The 21,455-nt window shown below is 34.0% G+C and overlaps 2 protein-coding genes across 2 annotated transcripts; both read left to right on the plus strand.

The window, feature by feature from the left end:
- The first annotated feature begins 727 nt into the window (after nucleotides 1–727).
- Nucleotides 728–1,402, plus strand: LOC149389554 (uncharacterized). The gene has a single exon (XM_089622662.1). The coding sequence runs from the start codon at nucleotides 728–730 to the stop codon at nucleotides 1,400–1,402; it is 675 nt and encodes a 224-aa protein (XP_089478788.1).
- A 2,314-nt stretch (nucleotides 1,403–3,716) lies between these two features.
- AMS (basic helix-loop-helix (bHLH) DNA-binding superfamily protein) lies at nucleotides 3,717–7,368 on the plus strand. The gene is made up of 8 exons (XM_089622663.1): nucleotides 3,717–3,817; nucleotides 3,904–4,104; nucleotides 4,215–4,293; nucleotides 4,377–4,445; nucleotides 4,530–5,057; nucleotides 5,855–6,130; nucleotides 6,229–6,405; nucleotides 7,201–7,368. Exons 1-8 carry the CDS (start codon nucleotides 3,717–3,719, stop codon nucleotides 7,366–7,368), a joined length of 1,599 nt encoding a protein of 532 aa, XP_089478789.1.
- Nucleotides 7,369–21,455: the final 14,087 nt, after the last annotated feature.

Below are 21,455 nucleotides of genomic sequence, written 5' to 3' on the forward strand. Positions count from 1 at the left end.
AGAAGTTCTGCAACGACTTAGACAAGATGTCTAGAAATTTTTGGTGGAAAGGCTCAGGGGAAAATGGAAGATTCCTTGCTTTCATGAGCGGGGATCGACTTTGTTCTCCTCAGGAGAGATGCGGCATGGGTTTTAACAAATTTGAAAACATCAACAAAGCCTTAGTGGCAAAATTGAGCTGGAAAATGGCTTCTAACTCCAATTCCTTGTGGGTGAACCTTCTTCAGAAACGATATTGTGAGAAGGAAAATTTTTTGGATTCGGATAGCAAGCAAAATCACTTCCCGGGGTGGAAAGATATCAGCTCGACTAGAGATTTCATCAAGCAAAACTCGTGCTATAGTATTGGGAATGGAGAAGAGGTCAATTTATTCACAGACTTCTGGATAGGGCCGTCCATATGCTTAGCCGATGAAGGAGTTAGAGATTTCAAAGGGATCTTAGTGAAGGATATTATGTCCGACTCGGAAAGAGCTTGGGAGAGTCAAAGAACTGATGATTATTGTGGAGAAGAATGGGTGCCACATATCGGAAAAATCAAAATCTCCCAAGGCAACCGCCGTGATACTTTATGTTGGACAGCCAGCGATAATGGGGCTTTTTCTGTTAAATCGGCTTTGAGAAAACTCTCTCAAGCCCACGACGATCTCACGAACGAGCCAAATTATTTCTATGGAGGATAGCCTCTAACTGCTTTAACTTAGGGCCTTTACTGGTCCGTCGCAGGATGGCCGTGGATCCGTGCTGCAGATATTGCAAAGCTGAAGAGGAGACCGTAGCCCATCTCTTATTCCGGTGCGTGCCTGCAAAAGGTTTTTGGTTAGCGGAAGGGCTCAGCTGCTCTTGGGATTGGCCCAATCAGACGGGGGGTGTTGCTCTCATCTCAGTCTTAGAACTCAATGATTCACTGAACAAAAGTGGGGGCTTGCTGGATGATTTTTTCATTAGAGCCTGGGCGATCTTTGAAGAGCTCTGGGATCGGAGGAACGAACTCACTTTCAGAGGTACCAAGTGCAACAGTGAAGCGCCTCTCAGAATAATCAAGTCTCGTCTTGCTGGTCACATTACCTCCCAGCGAGGCAGGATCCGGCCGACGAGTTCCTCCGCGCATCCTTGTCTGAGGTGGGAGCCTCCAGCTCATGGGTGGACCAAACTTAACGTCAACGCCTCCTTCAGTACCTCCGGAGCTTCGTGTGGAGTCATCGCCCGGGATGAAGTCGGCGCTCTGCTGTGGCTGTGGCGGTGCCGTATCGAAGCGGACTCTGTTGCAGAAGCTGAACTCAAGGCTGTCCAGATGGCCTTGCTCTTGGCTAGATTCCGAAACATCAGGCGTTTGGAGATAGAGGGTGATAACAAAATCGTCATGGACAGCTTGGCGAGATCAAAAGACAGCCCTTTTTAGTCTGTTATTCCTTTGTTTAATTCAGCTTTAGAATTAGCAAAAGAGTTTGTTGATGTTAAGTTCGTGTGGTGTAGTAGGACAGTAAATGGAGTTGCATAGCCTTTGTAAATGGGTTGTGAAGTTTTTGGGTATTGTGAGTCCGGGGAGGTTCCGCCCCCTGTGCGGAACGCTTTGACGTTTGATCTTGTTGAATGAATTCCTTGCCTCCTCTCCCTCTGCTGCTCTTCTTACGAATGAGCTGAGAGTTCCTGGGGTGGTCTGTTTAAAAAAAAAGTACTAGGGGATTTTTAACATAAAAAATAAAAATAAAAAAGAACAATCATCACGTTTAAAAAGAGGTCAATTTATAATTTTGACTACAGAAAAAATAATAACGGTATTATATATATGTAGTAGTACCATTAGACAATATCATCGTTTATGACTTATTGTTCTAAAATATTAATTTTGTTATATGTTGGTTAGCTAGCAAGGTTATTTGCACGTATGATAATTATTAAATCAGCGTTTGCCTTTTCACGTGCAGAAAAATCACTAACAATACGGATCCATGTATAACATATAGATGTATAAGGAATGTACACATATGTTGCAAGATTGTTGTTTAATATTTGATTATACTAAAAATAGTGCTTTGGAACAGATATAGTTTTTTTTTTTCCAAAAGAAAGTGTATCGTCAATTAATTAACTAGACTAATTAATAACACAGACTATACTATACCTAACTAGAAGAAGAGACTTTAATGTGTATATTGTTTCCCAAATGCGAAACAAAGCTTGAGAGAGTAGTTGGAAAATGAAACAAAATATTAAGCCAAAATGTACATTAAAAAACTTCAGCGAAAGCAAAGGTAGGTAGGGTTTTGTAGGCATTAAGTTGGGTCATGCAGATATCACCCTCTCATCATTACCAACTAAAAATAATTTTTTTTTTTATTTTCTTATGTATATATTTATTTCTCTCTCTTATCTTCTCGTCTCTCAAGTATACTCTCTAACAGAAAAAGTAAAAGAAGGAGAATAAAGTTTTGTTACATAAAAGGAAATTTATTCTCAAAAGGGGGAAATTTTTTCAATTTAGGATGAATAACGTAGCACCATTTCAGACTTGTTCATAAGCATAAAATCAAAGAGTTAGATTTAGGAAAAACGTGACATGCGACATATATAAAGTAGTTGGAAAAACTTAATACCAATTCGTCTATATATAGTCGGGGTTAAAATTATAAATTTCAAGCCTTGAATATATATAACTTTAACCCCCGACTATATATAGACGAATTGGTATATATATATATATATATATATATATATATATATATGTTTCCTTCTGTGAACTTTTCTTACGCGTTTTTTTTTTTTTTTCGTTTCGGGTTCAAGAGTTCGAGAGTAGTTGAGACATGAAATAATATAAAATTAATCCCCAAGCGAGTGAAAAACTTAAAGGTAGTTAAAGTATAACGCCACACTTTTAGGTCATGCAATATGGTCCTGCTATCATAACTAACTTTCTGATTTTAATTATTTTTTAAATGATAATTTGTATACCCTTGAATACTTTATATTTAATTCGTTAATAAAATCAGTCTTTCATGCCATGCTTATAGTTCACCTACCAATATCATATGGCAATTTAAGAGGTTAATGTATATTATGATTTCTTTTTAATTTGTTTGTTTCTCTATTTTCTGATTTTCGCTTTGTACTTTTGGTTTTGAAAGTGGGGTCTACAATACATAGAGTGATTCAAAGATTTATCATTCTTGTATGTACACACAAACACACACACACACAGTGACTCGGAGCCAGTATAGGCCCAGGGGGGCTTAAGCCCCCCCTCAAATTTTTTTTTTTTGCACTTTTTGCCCATTTTTTAAAAAAATTACTTGAAAATTTATACTTTTGGCCCAATTTTTATAAAAATTTTACAATCAAGCCCCCCCTGAAACTTTTTTTTCAAATTAGCCCCCCTGGTGGGCATTTCTGGCTCCGTCACTGCACACACACACACACATATATATATATATATATATATAAATACATATATATACATACATACACACATATATATATATGTATATACATACGCATATATATACTCATTTACATACATATATGGAGGTCTTCCTTTGTATTTTCTGCTGCCTATATATTCTGCTTGTTATTCCAACCTGCCTATGCTTTTATTACTTGCTTCCTTCAACCAAAAGAGGTAGCAAAGTTTTTCATTACCAAAAAAAAAAAAATGCGTATATAATTAGGGTTAGCTAGTGGTAGATAATATTCTCATTGATTTATTTATTGCAGGTGATATGTACATGCTTATGCAAAACATGATGGAAAGTCTTAGACCTCTCGTGGGATCAAAAGGGTGGGACTTTTGTGTCCTATGGAAATTAAGTGAAGACCAAAGGTTATATATAAATCAATCAAGTAGAGAAATATATATGATTAAAATGTTATATTTGTGACATTATTGATGGTGTCTTATTGTTACAGATTTGTTGAGTGGATGAATTGTTGTTGTGGTGGGGCTGAAACCTCACAAGAAGCGAATAATAACAATAATTGTGGAGATGAAGAACTTCTTTTCCCAGTTTCGCCACTCATTCCATGCAGAGACACCATGTTTCAACACCCAAGAACCAACTCTTGTGACCTTCTTTTCCAATTGCCAACTTCCATGCCTTTGGACTCTGGGTATGTATTTACTATAAATTCATTTCACTTATTAAGTACCATTATTAGCATGCAGATAATGATTTTGTATCATAACTTGACTTTTTCTTTTTTCCTCTCCAAATGAACAGAATTTATGCACAGACGTTGATATCAAACCAGCCCAGTTGGCTAAACTCTTCTAGTGTCACAGGCTCCCATTTTCTTGAGGTTACTTCTATCTAGTAAATAATTAATTATAACGATATTTATTGTAGATAAAGGAATTTACTAACTTAATAGTAATATTGCAGGAATGTAGTGGGACCAGGGTTTTGATTCCAATGGCAGGAGGGTTGGTTGAGCTTTTCGTTAACAAGCAAGTATGTTCACAGTCAGTCACACACATTCGTGAATATGAATTACATGTTTCAAACTAATTAATACATATTTATTTTATTTCACAGATACCAGAAGACCCAAACGTGATTGATTTCGTAACGTCGCAATGCAACATATCACCGCCACTACTCGATCATCATCAAAACGACGCAACGACGGCAAGCTTCATCATCGACATGAACGATCAAATAATCCAATCGTCGAGAGCGTTCGTCATGAACGACGAGTCGGACAAAATAGTGGACCCCACAACAGAGACAGCGACAGCAGAGAAGCCACCCGTGTCGCCGGCGACGGCGTTCGAGGGGCTGAACCTGTCGCCGTACGACATCCCAGTGCAGTTCGGGGCGAGAAACGAGGCGTCGTTTTTGGAGGCGGAGGACAAGGGAGCGAAGAGAGGGCAAGAACGGTCGAACTCGATGTCGGATTGCAGCGACGAGGAAGACAACGAAGGGAATAAGCAGCACGGAAGCAGAAAGTCGTCGTCGGGGAAAGGGCCGCAGAGCAAAAACCTTGTCGCTGAAAGGAAGCGCAGAAAGAAGCTCAACGAGAGGCTCTACACTCTTAGGTCTTTAGTTCCGAATATTTCCAAGGTAATTAAACCAACTTCATCTCATTGTTTTTATCACTATTTTCACTATATATGTACTTGCCATTAACATAGAAAATAATTACTCCTAAATATTTTATAAAACTCGGATTTAGAAATTTACTTGTTTTATGACTATTTTCACTAAATGTTAAAAAAAATAGCTCGATTTTTATTTATTCGTTGTTGAGGGCTTTGAAAAAATAATCTGAAAATCATAAATCAGACCAAAATGATTGTTACTAATCTAGTCCCCCCTTTTTTTTTAATCTTAAATTCGTTCTTAATAAACAGTCCAGTTCATATTGCTATATTGAAACTGATGTATAGGTCGGATTGCGGACTTGTTCCGAGACTTCATATTTTGTCAATAATTTTTTGTTTAACTTTAGTGCATTTGAACTTAATATTTGGCGCTGAATATATCGAGTTTGAGTTAAATATATTAATTTTTAGCATGTTTTTTTTTTCATCACAACTAATGATAATTTATTTAATTTAGATGTTTTTTAGTTAAACTAGTAAAATAAAAATTATCGTGTCTTAAACGGTTAAAACTAGAACAAACGGTCAAAGTGGATTTATTGGTCCATAATTTTGTTTTCTTATTTGGGCGGTCTCAATTTATCCAAACCATTTAAAACGATCCGGTCTCCGATTTGATACCACATAGATGTGCTCATATTTCGTAACTTTAAGAATCTTAATTGTTATTTAAACTTTGATCATCTGTACACATAGTTTATACACCTTGAAATACTTTTCATACTATTAACAGTATTTTTTTTTGTTGACGAATAGTTGGATAGGGCTTCGATTCTTGGTGACGCAATAGAGTACGTGAAGGACTTGAAAAGACAAGAAAAAGAGCTTCAAGATGAGCTCGAGGAACATTCCGAGATCGACGGAGCAAACGGAAAAAGAAACAATCCCAAGTCTGAGATTTTGAATTTTGGGGCCGATTCCGAGTCCCCTAACATTTATTCCTTTGAAGCATCGGGTAACAATGAGATAACCGCATCGAAACAAAACCTCGACTCTGATACCACTGCGAATGACAAGGCGCCACAAATGGAGGTAGAGTTTGGTAGTAAATAAATATATAAATTCTAAAGGCAATACTCAATTATGTTTACTAAATACTTTTTTGTTTATTTAATATGATTTATATATAGCCCCAAGTTGAAGTGGCTCAAATAGATGGGAATGAGTTCTATGTGAAGGTGTTTTGTGAGCACAAGCCCGGGAGATTCGTGAGGCTATTGGAGGCTCTGAACTCTTTGGGACTAGAAGTCACTAATGCCAATGTCACCACCTTCAGAAACCTTGTGTCTAACGTTCTCAAAGTCGAGGTATGTTCCTTTGGTTAACTCTTATTTCTTGTGAAACAAGTTATTATTATTATCATTGCTTTGGTTTTTAATTTGTCAAGTTATGAGTTTTGACATAGACATGGTAGTTTATAATTAGATATCTTGTTTTAAGCCGTGTTTGAGTTTTTGTGTGTGTGAGAGAGAGAGAGAGAGAGAGAGAGAGAGAGAGAGATGATTCTCTTTTATTATTAATATGACATTTGTAGTTATTTGGTAGAGGGTAAAAAGAAAAAGGGTGAAGGTTTTGGAGGTATATATTATGAAATTATCGGACTCAGCATTTTTAATTCTTCCAATTTTAAAAGAAAAAATATTGTTTTGTGCAAATATACTTCTAAATAATTCATAGATCTATCATTTTTCTCTCATCTATATCAAACACAACTAAAAAATATTTAATCATTTCTTTTCTTTTTTATTCCTTTCTCTTTCTTTTACAAGAAGCCATCCATTCACATAACATTTTAGTGGTCATAATGACTTAACTTCTGTACTATGGTTTCATTAAATAAGTAATAATACTTATTAGAAAAAAGCGAGTGACCAGATTGATATGTAACTTAGTTTGCTATTGATAGCAAAGTAATCAAATAACCTTCAAAATCTTTAAAATAGTCTTATTTTTACCTATCATCAGTGAAATCATAAAACGTGGTTATTTGCTTTTTTTTTTTTTTTTTGTAAAATGTATCAACTAGTTATCAATATCTTACTTATTATAATGGGATATGAAATCAATTTCATTTGTTTTTATTCTTGTTTCTTGGGTGGCAGAAGAAGGATAGTAAAATGGTAGTCCAAGCTGATAACTTGAGGGATATCTTGTTGGAGTTCACAAGGAATCCATCAAGAGGATTGTGTGACATGTCTAAACCCCCTGAAAATGGAAATGGAAGTCTCCTTGACTATCAACAACACCTTCATCACCAACAAACCTACTGATTATTTATTTATAATTTCACATCATTGATGTTTCTCTCTAATTTAGTACACCTTAACTAATATCTGTTGACAATCATTATTCTATTAGTTTGTTTATCGGTCTTAATTTTCTTTAATTAGTTATTGATATGTATATGCTGGTAAGACGTCTTTTTAGGCTTTACTGGTGCGAAATGACTAACTAGCCTTCTTTCTGAGAAGAAATTACACATATACCTCTCTTTCAAATATTCGATAAATATCTTATTTTTAAATTTCAGATGATATTGCCTTATTTTAAATGAAACTGTAAACGGAAAATTAAATGAAACTATAACATTGAAAAAAAAAAAAAGTCAAATAAAACTAGGCTTTTGATTGGTAGGGATGATAGAAAATTGAATGGATGGAGTAACAACGAGGGAAGAAAGAAAAGGAAAATTGTGAATTATAAATTTTTAAAAAGTTGATTAGCATAATGTGATGAAAAGAATCCATTCATTTGTTTTTTTCATATAAACTAAAATAGAGAGGAATGGTTGATGTTTTGTGTACTAAAATTACTAAATTGCTATTATTTTGCAATAATAATTATAGTATTAAATTATATACATGTAATTATCATTATTTTGCATTATTTACTTTCATTTTTTTTTTGTTTCCATCTTTCTCAATCTTTCTAAATTGAGAGATAGTTTTTTTGTGGGTCCCACTAAAGCTAATCATTCTCAATCATTTCATTTTGTTTTCCCTTCTCTCTACCAAACAACACAATAAATTTATTATTTTGCAATTTAAAAATCAAAGGAAACAATCTTAGAATGATTAGTTTTGTTACAATTGTACCCAATTATTTATTTTTAAATTTCAATTATAGTATTAAATTATATATATGTATTATTTTGCATTATTTACTTTCATTTTTTTTCCATCTTTCTCAATCTTTCTAAATTGAGAGAGATAATTTTTTTGTGGGTCCCACGAAAAGCTAATCATTCTCAATCCTTTCATTTTGTTTTTCCTCCTCTCTATCAAACAACACAATATATTTATTTTCATAGTAAAATCTTTTCATCTTAATCAATCCTTCCACTTTCCAAATAAGAATGAGAAGTGATATATTGCTAGCTTATGTAATTTGCACTCTCTTTCAGATGACAAATGAAACAGTTAAGGTTACGGATCTAGAGTGATCGGCTTCGGTGGGGGCATAAGGTTAATTTAAGTATAATCAATTTATCATTTTATTATCTTTAAAATTATATATGAAAAAATTATGTAGGCAATTAACAGATTTTATTTTTTTAAACTAATAAAAATAAATAAAATTTACTTACATTACAACTTATATTAAAATAAAAAATAAAAAATAATTGTTAATTAGCATCTCAATGTAGCATGAAGAGAATATAAAGTTATTTAAATCATAAAATTAATTAAAGATTATTGGATAATTGAAATTTAAAAATAAATAATTGGGTACAATTGTAACAAAACTTATCACACTAATTCAAGTTTTAATTCAGTCATATTTTACTTGAATTCAGAACATACACTAGAAATTAATAATTTATGATTCTTTTGTCTACATAATGTATGATATGAAGGTTAAATATAGTTAGTTAAATCATAAAAATTAACAATGATGATAATCTTCAAGAGGTTTATTATTTTACATTAAAAAATTGAACAATGATGATAAACTTCAAGAGCACTATTGGTCGTCTGCCTTACTACAATTTGATGTGTATACTATATATATATATATATATATATATATATATATATATATATATATATATATATATATATATCACGATCACACGCGTTACCGTGTCATATATAATTCAATTTCGCCATCTGATTTAAAAAAAAAAAATTACAGCCAATCTAGTGAGTTACAAAAAAATTCTTATGGTCATAAAAGTATTTTAAATCTTCTTAATAGCCATTTAACACAAACCAATGTACTGCTTTTTTTTTTCCCCTATCCACCAACGGATATAGCTACCAATAGTTAAAAATAGACCGACAGTTCAAAAAAATTCACTTTAAACCATTATATTTTCTTTACAGCGGTAGTGAAATTTGAGCAAACAGAAAAACGAAAAAGGTTACAAACAAAACCCAATTTCCCAAGCCTTTGCTCAACAAGCAATCACAGGAGCTCCGGGCCACCGTAACCTGTGGTGGTGCGCCAGATGGCGAACCGTTCGGTACAATATCGTCCGTGGAATTACGAGATCGCCCCACTTCGATCCCGAACCTCATTCCTCCGAGGCAATGACCAACGATGTCGCATATGAACCAATATTTCCTCGCCTCAGTCAACTCAATTCTGTCGTTCCCGGTCGTGTGCCTCGACAAAACTCCCACGCTCGAGTCGCACGATCTGTACGTGCTTTCGTCTACCTCGAACACGTTGTGTTGCCCTTCAACATACTTGAAAACTATACACACACCCCAAAAAATAAAAAACTGTGTAACACATGATTTTGCTATGTCTAAATGGATTTTCAAGTGTGAAAAAGGATTATACCTAGAGCATCACCAACAGTGAAATTGTGTCTTTGTGACCAATTTAGATAATTTCCCTGGCTGTCCCATTCATCTTCATTGCCAACAACAAACTCTTCAGATCTTACACACTTCACAAGCAAAGTTGTGTAGATTACTATGGTTAATGATAAGAAACTTAAGGTGTTGAGGGGATTTCTTTCTCTCATGACTTTCTTTTGATATATCTTGGAGGTTTTGTGGCGAGACCTTTGATTTTGAAGTGATTGTGAAAAAAGCGATGGCTTATATATAAAAGGTACACTACTTGATTGTGGTTGATTGTTTCCTATGACTTGTTCCTGCAACTTGATGAAAGCCTGCAAAATTGTTTAGAAATAATGATAAGATTAATATACAAATAATTTAGATCAGAAAAGCGTGTTGTACTGGTACCAAAATTGAAGAAAGAAGGAAAGAAAGAAAGAAGAACTGGGTCTCGCCCAAAAAAGAAAGAAATTGAGATCTATATTATTTTTATATTCGTTGGATCATTCTGGTCCAGGTACACACTTTTGTTTTTGTTTTTTATTTTTATTTTTTTATTTTAGTTTTACTTTCTGTTTTGTTTTTGTTTGTTTTAAAAAAACAAAAAATATTGTGAATGAAGTGTCAAGTTACCATTGTGTTTTTTTTTTTTTGACAATTTCAAATGCAATATGAATGTAGCGTTTCTTTCTTGAAATGTTCAATAAAACTGCGCAAGTTTATCGTAAAGATTCGTTTAAATTCTTTTTAATTTGTTTTCAAATTCATATAGTACATTTGGCACATTCACTATTTTATTCTTCGTTATTCATTTAATTGAAAGATTTTTTTTTCTTCTAATGAAGTATAAAAAATTATATATCTTTATTATTTACAAATTACGACTCGGTTATAAATTCTAGTATACATAACGTGTGTGGAAAAGAATTAGTCATTTCCAAAATGCACTTTTTATATAAGAAATTACCCACTTGAAATTGACCCGTCACAATACATAAGAAAATGAAAAGAAAACACGATACAAAATTAAATGATAATGATGGGACTTCCTAACATTATACATGTGGCTCTTAATGGCATGAAGCAGAAAGCAATTCTTTTTTTTTTTTTTGAAAAAAGCATAAAGCAATTCTAATAACCTCAATTGGGTCGGGGCATCCGTTGACTGCCTAGCCCGACCTTCTTATTAATGATTTTAAGCTGGTATGGCACGGCTTGATTCCTAAACTATGACCTTCACAATAGTTTTGGACCAAAATCCAATATCTCTAATTTAATCCAAAAACATGACTTGTTTTTTTTACACAATTACGTTTTTATCTTTTTATTTCTTTCAATTTTTTCTCATTGCTTTTTTTATCCTTTATTTCTTTTCTTCTTCTGCGTTTCTTTTCTTCTTCTTCTTCGTCCAAAATCTCTCTCTCTCTCTCTCTCTCTTTCTCTCTCTCTCTCTCTCTCTCTCTCTCTCTCTCTCTCTCTCTCTCTTGCGTCCAAAAGAAGAAGAACTCCGTCGAGGCTTATCACGGGGGTTTCAAACCCCTAAAATTAGTTTGGGGTTCTCGTGGTTTGTCGCCGAGTTGAGCGAGGAAGAAGAAGAACGAGAATTCGGGAGAGAGAGAGAGAGAGTGAGAGTGAGACGGAGTTGAGCTCGCGGAGGAAGAGGAAGCTCGGCCGACAGCTCAAGCCACCAGTTCTCCACCGTGCGCGCCTTGGCCGAGGAGACGAGAACGTCGCGCGTCGCCGTGGAGACCGACCGGGAAGCGAACGCCGGGAAAGGAAGAGAACCCACCGAGGAGAGTGAATTTCACAGGAATTGGGTAAGAAAAATCAAACCCGAAAATGGATTTTTAGATTAGGGTTTGTTCATGAGATTGAGATTTTTGATTTTCTGGTTTGATTTCGTGAAATTGATGTACTCTGGACTTGATTTGAGCTCGGTTGTGATGTTGTTACTCGGATTCATGGATTAAGATTATTGTTTGGATTTTCTCTTGATTATTTTGGCCGAAAAATCAGGGTATGTTCATTAGAAATTGGGGGTTTTGATAATCTTGGGAATTGTTGATATTGTGAGTCGATTTTGTGTTTGGAATTATGCTTGGGATTGTTGATTTGGGCTTTTTTCGAATTTTGGATGAATTTACCATGGATTTGCTGATTTTTGGACGTGTTTTGGACTTGGCCGTGAGACTTGACCGTGTATGCTATTTTTTTTTGCCGTGTGTAACTGAGTTGTTATGGATTTTGTTTGGTCTTCGTTTGAGTTTTGTTCTCGAGGGTCTAGGCTCGATTAGGGCGGGCTACGCAGAGCCCACAGCGGCGGTTCGGGTCGACGAGGACACGGCCCGAGACATGACGGAGCTGTCGCACGAGCGTCGGCAAGGCGAGGCCGGGTAGAATCGAGAGAACGTCGGGTGGATAACTGCGCTCAAATGTGTGTTTATACAATATTGTTGATTCCCAATTTTGATAACATGTGTTTGGTGTTGCCGGGGTTGACAGTAGCTGGTTTATTGACATTGATGTTAATAAACTATCTAGTTTATTGACATTGATGTCAATAAACCATCTGTTTTATTAGCATGTTCTGTTTGAAATTCTAAACATGAGCATGTTCTTTTTTTATTTATATTAATGTCAATAAACATTGGAACTTATTGGTATTGATGTCAGTAAAATGTCACAGTGAGTTATTGAAAAATAATTAATTCATGTTCTTTTTTATTTATATTAATGTCAATAAACATTGGAACTTATTTGTATTAATGTCAATAAAGAGTCACAGTGAGTTATTGAAAAATAATTAATTCATGTTCTTTTTTATTTATATTAATGTCAATAAACATTGGAACTTATTTGTATTAATGTCAATAAAAAGTCACAGTGAGTTATTGAAAAATAATTAATTCCTGTTTTTTTTTTATATATTAATGTCAATAAACATTGGAACTTATTTGTATTAATGTCAATAAAAAGTCACAGTGAGTTATTGAGAGTATTTTTGTACTTAAAGAAAATAGATAGTCATAGTTTAGGATTAAATTGAACTTATTTGATTTTGGTCCAAAATCATTGTGGAGGTCATAGAATAGGAATAATCCCTTAGGCCGAATTAAGCTTGTTTAAGGGAATTACATGGACTTGAGCCCAACTCACACCCTAAAAAAAGTCAAGCCTATCTCAACCATTTTAGAATAGAATATAAAATATTCTTTTTTAAAATAAAATATATACTTATACATAAAAACACTTCTTCTTCTTTTTTTTGTAACAATAATTTTTATTTATAAAACATGTTTTTAGATATACTTTTTTTTTATTTAAGTTTATTATTGATGATATACGTTTTAAGATTAAACAAAATATATTGTAAGGATTGAAAGTGAATATTACGTTTATAATTTGAGCTTTTTTTTAGATTTTTTAAAGTTCGGGCTCAAGCCCGTACCTCATCCCCAAAGGCCATAGTCGTAGTCCAAAGTTAGGTTTTATATCAGTCTTCGGGGTCAACCGCCCATAAAAGAGTATGGGCCATGCTTGAGTCTGGGCCTCCACTTGGCTTGAGAAAGAGCACGAGCCATGTTCATCCTCATGCTTGAGCTTTTTTCATATAAATTTTTTCAAGATCGGACTCAAGTTCGAACATCATCCCCAAGAACCATAGTCTTAGTCCCAAGTTAGGTCTTATGTCATTCATCGGGCTCAACCGCCTATAAAAGAGCACGGGCCATGCTTGAGTCTAAGCCTCCACTTGGCTTGAGAAAGAGCACGGGCCATGCTCATCCCTATGCTTGAGCTTTTTTATATAAATTTTTAAAGCTCGGACTCAAGCCCGAACATCATCCCCAAGAACCATAGTCTTAGTCCCAAGTTGGGCCTTATGTCATTCCTCGGTCCCAACCCCCCATAAAAGAGCATGGGCCATGCTTCAATCTGGGCCTCCACTTGGCTTGAGAAAGAGAACGGGCCATGCTCATCCCCATGCCTGAGTTTTTATTGAATAAATTTTTTAAAGCTCGGACTCAAACCCGAACCTCATCCCCAAGAACCATAGTCTTAGTCCCAAGTTGGGCCTTATTATTGGGAAGTCACATGTTGGTATCAAACATAAACAATCGGTCTGATACCAATTTGTGAGAAGTCACAAGTTGGTATCAAACATGAACAATAACTCTGATACCAATTATTGGGAAGTTACAAATTGTTATTAAACACGAAAAATTGTTCTGATACCAAGTGATGGGAATATAGGTTTGGTATCGGACACGAACGATCGCTCTGATGCCATTTGATAGGTAAATTACTTCCCTGACGTTAATTACCATTCTCATGTATTTAACGCGAACAATCGTTTCAGTACTTCTTATAGGGTAATCAATCTATTAACCATTGCAATATGGTTACTAGTGTTGAATAGAAGAAGATGCGAACAATCGCTAATATTCAACGTAAACAATAATTACTAGGATACTCAAAATTATTCAACAACAAATTGAATATTTAGACAAGCGTAGTCAAGATAAACCATAAGACCATTTAATTATACTTACATTTCGGCTCAGTTATAGATCTTCCACGCTCCTAGCTTTGGATCTCCTTGCTTTTGGAATTCTTCTGCGGCTCCTTGCTCTTTGGGTCTTTAATTTGAATCTCCAAGATTTCGGACTCCTCGGCGACTCCTTTCTCTTTGGATCTTTCGGTTCATCATTTGCTCGTTTATTATCGAAACTAGAGTCTTTTTAAGATATGTAATCTCCGGAAGGACAGAGACCAAGGTGTGGGTCAACTCTTTTCTCACTTATTATTCCAGCGAGGTGTCAGAATAATTATTCTTTCTTTGGGAAGTGGTATGAACGAATTTTCCAACTCTGGGAGAGAGGAAAAAAAACATCCAGACCAGAGGGAGAGGGGTTGCTGAATTTGTAGTGTGGAATAAGGCTTAGTTGGGCGATTTTTGCACTACCCAACCCCTTATTTATAGCTTTCTAGCTTATCATAGAATATGCAATTTCCTGATTTACTTTTATCTTATTCAAATTAGTGTGAGATGATTATTTTATTAATAGAACAAATTAAATATATTATAGATACTTTAATAAATAAGATCACTTTAGAATATATTAATCATGTAACTGGATCTAAAATCACATATGTGGAACACAAGTGAAATGTTGATCACTTGGGGAGAGCATTGTACACATTTGATATATGTATGATCCAGACAAACTTTGGTTGTTGATGTATCATTTAAGCACCGTTACGACACACTAATCAAGGTCGCTATAATGATCATAGTGAGATCTGGTCTAAATTCTGAAGTGATCACGGCCTTCTAGGTTGTATTACTGAGTTCTTTGACTCATTCGCGCAGTAACGCCTACTTGTAGATGCCTAAATACGTATGTCTCGGGAATTTAAATATTATCCGAGCGGAAAATGATTCACAAATACGAATCCAGCATTCTTGAAAGAAGTTCAATGTTCACTTACCTAAAAGTTGATTCCATAACCGATTGACTATGTGCACTTTCGTAGTAAGTACATATAAAAAAAAATCTTTTGTTGGAGAAGCAACGATACTTAGTATATATATAACAAAATAATTGACTTTTCTCGATACGAGTTGAACCTAGAGGATTGAGCACATGAACTAACTATATAAATGGACGCTCACAAGATTGAGTAAAATATAATTCTAGTAACAAGAAGAGTGCAGTCTCGGCTCATCTTGTAGAGTGATGCCGAGATTGACGAATTGAATGAACAAGAGAAAATAGAGATTTCGTATGTATGTTCGGATTTGGGGGGGCTTCAGTTAATAGGTACATTGTCTCCAAGGAGATTCAAAAGCTAGGAACGTGGAGGATCTGTAGATGAGCCGAAATATATGTAACTGAACTCCTCGCATGGTATTGTTTTTATTCTGGTTGCCTTATGTTAGATCTGTTGTTGTTGAATGATTTTAAGTATCATGATAATTATTGTTTACACTAAAGATTAGCGATCGTTCGCATTTTCTTCTATTCCGCATTTTTAAACATATTGTAGGGTTAAGATATTGGTACCCAATAAGAAGTATTGAAACGATCGTATGAGAACCGTAATTAACTCTTAGTGGAAGTAATTTACCCAACAATTGTTTGTATCTGATACCATAACTTGTACTTCACCAACAATTGGTATTAGAGCGATTGTTTGTATTTGATATCAACATGTTTTTCCATCAATTGGTATTATAGCTAGAGTTAGATTCTCCCAATTTACCATTTGACTCTAGAATCATGATTTTCGATTTACAACCTTTATCAAAATATAAGAGATATGTTTGATCATTCAAAGCTAAAACTATTCAAGAACATGTTTTTAATTATCAAAATAAAGTTAGATTCATTGGTTCGATGAAATATGGACTATGTTCATAATATTCTATATGAGAATATTTTATTTACTTTGATCAGTTATAAATTAAAAAAAATTATTGGATTGAAAATCCTACTTTATAAGGATATCAAATAAATTTGACCTGATTTGTTGTGAATCCTCTTTTTAAAGAACTCTTGTTTTTTTAAATAAAAGATTTTGTCTTCTAAAATAAAATATTTGAATTTTTAAAGGTTTATAAAAGATTCAAAGTCTATATTCATTGTCATAACTAAATACTCTTTCTTAGGTTATAGCCGGTTTTATTTTGTTTATTTCCGGATTTCTTTTTAGAGAAATTAATATTGAAAAATGGGTATTTCTGGAAAGTAGGTATTTCAAGAATTTTTATGTCATCAAGCTTTTTTATGCTTAAAAGTGTTTTTCTTAATGGAAAAAGAGTTTAAGGCCCACACTTAAAAGGGGATGTGATGATATGGACTTGGTCCATACCTCCTGGAGACCGAGCTTGCGGGAATGTGGGCTCATTGGGCCTACTTCCATAGATTTGAAATTTAATTATTTTTCTTATTAAATTTAATTTAATTTTAATGGCCAATGGTATTGGGCCTAATTCATATACACAAATTGTATTTGCTCAATATCAAATGTTGTAATTTATTATTTTGAAAATAAACCACAGTTTTTAAAATTAAAATAAGGTCAAAGGGTTTTGGGCCTAGACTTTTTTCAAAGTTAATCCCATTTTAATTTCAAATGTTTTTCAAAATAATAAATGATCATTATTTATAACAAACCACAACTTGATTATTATTTACTTAATATTCTTGCATTTGAATTGATTATGCTTGCCTAGCTTGTTTTATGTAAACTTGAATTGTTTTCGGGGTTTATTATTATGCAAGGTCATTATTCATGTCAAACATCTAATTAATTAGAAATAAGTTTTAATGAATAAGCAGAACGGATCAGACATGCTTTGTCTTAAGACCGATAAGAGGTTAAGCGGGAAAGGTACTGAAGTGGACCTCGCTGTCCCTTCTTCCCTACTGGAAGTTGTTTGTGATGGAAAACTGTAGGGTTTAAAGACTAGTAAGTCACAAAACCTAAAAGTGACTCATCTAGATTAACGATTAATGTTAGAAAAATTAAAATACTAAAAGTATATTGAGTCATTTCTTGGGCTCCAACATTGATACAAACACCGTGAGGATGAAAGATCGCCTTGTGTCAGCAACTCTTCTAAGTGAATGCTATGATCTGATGTTCCGTACAGAAGGCCTTTTCTGATTCTAATAACAAGGTTGGGTCTCTGACGATAGGTAAAAGAAGATGTATTATGTTCCTGACTAATCTCTATTAGAACGCTTGGGCTAAGTTCTTAATAGTGTGAAATGTTGGGTCGACTCATGCACAGACAATTTAATTGTTGCATGTGGCCACAATTCCTAAAAACTGGTAGTTAGTGAGCATAGTTGTGAAGAAGTACATGAATGATAATTTCTCATTAATTAGAAATGGTATTAATTTTTGGCTAGGTGCGACTACTACGTTCCTGTACGGAGACATAGGGTGACTATTGGTCGAATTACCAAGGAACATAAAAACTGGGTTCTTTTAATATTAGTATTCTATCCCGGCCTGTGTGCATTATGTTTTTACTTCCTAAATCTTTTCGATAGTTGTTTCTTTGAACCTGAATAATGTACTAGTGAGTGAAAGCACCTGCTTTGTTCTCACTGAAGATATATCTCCATTTCCTGGTGCTAATGCCTCTAGAAACTTGAGATAGGATTATGACAAGTGGGTTATGGAAAACAACAAGGTCGTAGCCTACATGTTCGCAAGCATATCTGATGCGTTGCGAACAAAAATGAAAGAGAATGAGACTTATGTGGAGATCCTTAACTCACTACAAGAAATGTTTGGGATGCAAAGTGAGCGAGCCCACATAGAACTCACTCATAAGTATTCTAGTACAAGGATGATGGCTAAGACTTGGGTAAGGGATCATGTCATGAAAATGACTAATTACTTTGCCGAAGTTGAAATCCATGCCCGATTCCGAACTCCTTGTCGAGTGACTTTATACAATTGACATCCAACTATATCATGAATAAGTTGAGTTATAGACTGCCTCAGTTGCTGAATGAATTTACAGACTTTTGATCTATTTCTCGACATAGTAAGAACAAGGGGTCGACTCGCTATGCTGACAAAGGTTCTTTGCTTAAAACCAAGAAGGAATGGTCTTTTGGTCCTGAGTCATCTAAAGCACATCCTAGTAATTCAAAGGGGAAAGCTTCTGTCAAGAAGGAAAAGAGAAAATTCAAGCGGAATGGAAAAGGGGAAAAAAGAAGCTTGATAGCATTAGCGTCACCACTGCAACACTGATGGTCATTGGAAAAGGCATTGTCCTTTGCACTTGACCGAGCTTGAAAACAATAAGAAGAATGTTGATATAGTACCTTAAAATTCATTATTAAAGATATCCTAAAATAATTTTTTAGGATAATTAATCACAAGCATTCAAAGTTTATGCTGCAGAGCAGATATGATGGAGCTCGATAGAATCGAGGAGCTTGCTAAACAATGTCATATTCAAGCCCGAATTGTAGAGAAGCTCGTGCTACAATTGAAAATCTAATATCCAGCTAGTTTTGTTTATTTCATATAGTGGATTAATTATTTATTTATGAACATCGTGATGTGTCAGAATAATAATCCAAGTTTTTTTTGGATTGTAGCCATTTTATGGCTATTTAAGATATTATGAATTTTTATTTTTCTTTATGATTTATTTCTTTATTTTTTATAACATGATTGTGTCAATAAATATTTTTTTTTATTATTGAATGTTTTATGATATTGTGATATGCATGAATGTTTGCCCTAGAAACGAATGATACAAAAAATGAAGGAATTGAATGTTCATAAGAAAAATATGTATTTTCTAATTAATAAATCTATGTTAGAAATTTAGATAATATTAATTGTTTTTATTTATTTATTATGTTGAATGTAACTTTATAATTAAAGTTAAGAACTATTTAGAGCAATGATTGCGTCTAACCAATTATTACCTTAAACATCGACAATGATTTGTGCGAGTGTGATGTAATAAGGAGACACAAACCAAGTTAGTGTTGATAATGCATTGATTGAGTTGGAGCATTTTTAACAGGAATCCAGCAATCCGGAAAGAATGTCAATGTTCACTCACCTAAGGGTTGATTCCATAATCAATTGATTGCTAGCACTTTCGTAGCAAGTACGTACGAAAGAACTTTTTCTTTTTTTGGAGAAGCAATGATACTTAAGGCTCATATGTATCAAGAAAGGTATAACGAAATAATTGACATTTCTCAATACGAGTTGAACCTGGAGGATTGAACTCATCAACTTACTATATCAATAGACGCTCATAAAATTGAGTAAAATATAATTCTCGTAACAAGAAGAGTGCAGTCTTGGCTCATCTTGAGGAGTGACGCCGAGATTGATGAATAACTTGGTTGAAATATCTTTCGCATTCGTAATAAAGTATTTTACGAATAAGTTATTACGTGTTAAGTAACTTTAGAATATCACTTAGATTTAACTGGGATTGTAAAAGAGAAATTGAAACCACCCCACAAAGCCCAATACAGCTTGTGGTAGGCGTGTACATATAGATACATGGACTTGACTTTGTTTGATCAAAGTCCAATAGGAATGAGGCTTTTCTTAAATATGAAATGAATATTATATATTAAATATGATCAAACTTGGTGATGATATAATATAGTAATTATTTATGAGAGTATCATGAAGATATTCTCTACTGTTCTATTTATAAAATAATATATTTTATATTGAGAAACAAATAATATATTAATTATGTTATTTATTGAGAGTGTCATGGAGATATTCTCTATTATTCTATTTATATAATAGTAATCCTGATTGTGAAAAAAAATATTAATTATGTTATTTATTGATAATATCATAAAGATATTCCATATTAATCAATTACCTAACTAATATTTTAATATGATAAGTAAATAAATATCAGATATGATATGGATATTTTATTTATTAAGTATCTAGAAGATGCTTGATTTGCTCTATTCATAGAATCAATATCTCATATTAAATAGAATAAGATCAAATCAAGTAAGTGCATATTTTTATTTGGGGTGAGCTAGAAAGTCATAAATAGGGGGGCTTAGGCTAAGGCAAAAATGGCCCATCCTTGCACAATTCCTCTCAAGTAAGTGCATATTGTTGATTGATTTTGAGTATCCTGGTAATTATCGTTTATATTAAAGATTATCAATTTTTTGCGTTTTCTTTTATTCCGTATTTGACATATTGTATGGTTAAGAGATTGGTTACCCAATATTGAAATGATCGTTTATGCTCAATACATGAGATCGTAATTAACCCTCAATAGATGTAATTTACCCAACAATTGGTATTGGAGCGAGTGTTCTTATCTGATACCACAACTTGTGCTTCCCCAACAAAAAATACATTGGCCATGCTTGAGTCTGGGCTTCCATTGGGCTTGAGAAAGGGGGTCGCTCAACTCTTTTGACAACTTTAACTTACGCTAAAAGAACCATGAGATTTGATGTTTCATGCAATGTTTTTGGTATCTGTTGTAAAGGATGGACGGAGGAAGGAATTCCAATAGATGAAAGTGATAATGGATAATGATAGAAAATTGCTCTGATTGGACGGCTGTGTAAATATAGCTGAATGCATCAAATCTTAATGGTGTTAGAATTATTATGATACCGTCTTACCTTTTTATTTTTTATCGTTTGGAATTTATGAATTCGAGGGTCCAGTACAAAGATGTATTGTTATACTTATGATTATTTATTAAGTGTTTTAAAGAGTCGCTCATTTCGTAATACATTTTTTGTTCTTTCCAATGACATAAACATTGTGGGGTATAAAAATTCAATTATCTAAATAATTATCTCGGATGGGCTTTGGCCCGACCAAAGCCCATAATCCATTTAAAGACCGATCCACAGAATCAATTATGGGCCTAGTTCGATCTCGATAGATCGGCCCAAGTCGAGCAACATTTCCCAGCTCGTTGAAGGACTCCAGTTCGACCACGTCCTCTCGGCCATAAGAATCGGTCAATCAAAGAAAGGACCACGCCGCGAAGACCGGATCTGAGACGA

The sequence above is a fragment of the Urtica dioica genome, chromosome 8 (genome assembly GCF_054948205.1).
Source record: "Urtica dioica subsp. dioica isolate 48M chromosome 8, U.dioica_male_clone48M_v1_H2, whole genome shotgun sequence".
NCBI classification, from domain to species: Eukaryota; Viridiplantae; Streptophyta; class Magnoliopsida; order Rosales; family Urticaceae; genus Urtica; species Urtica dioica.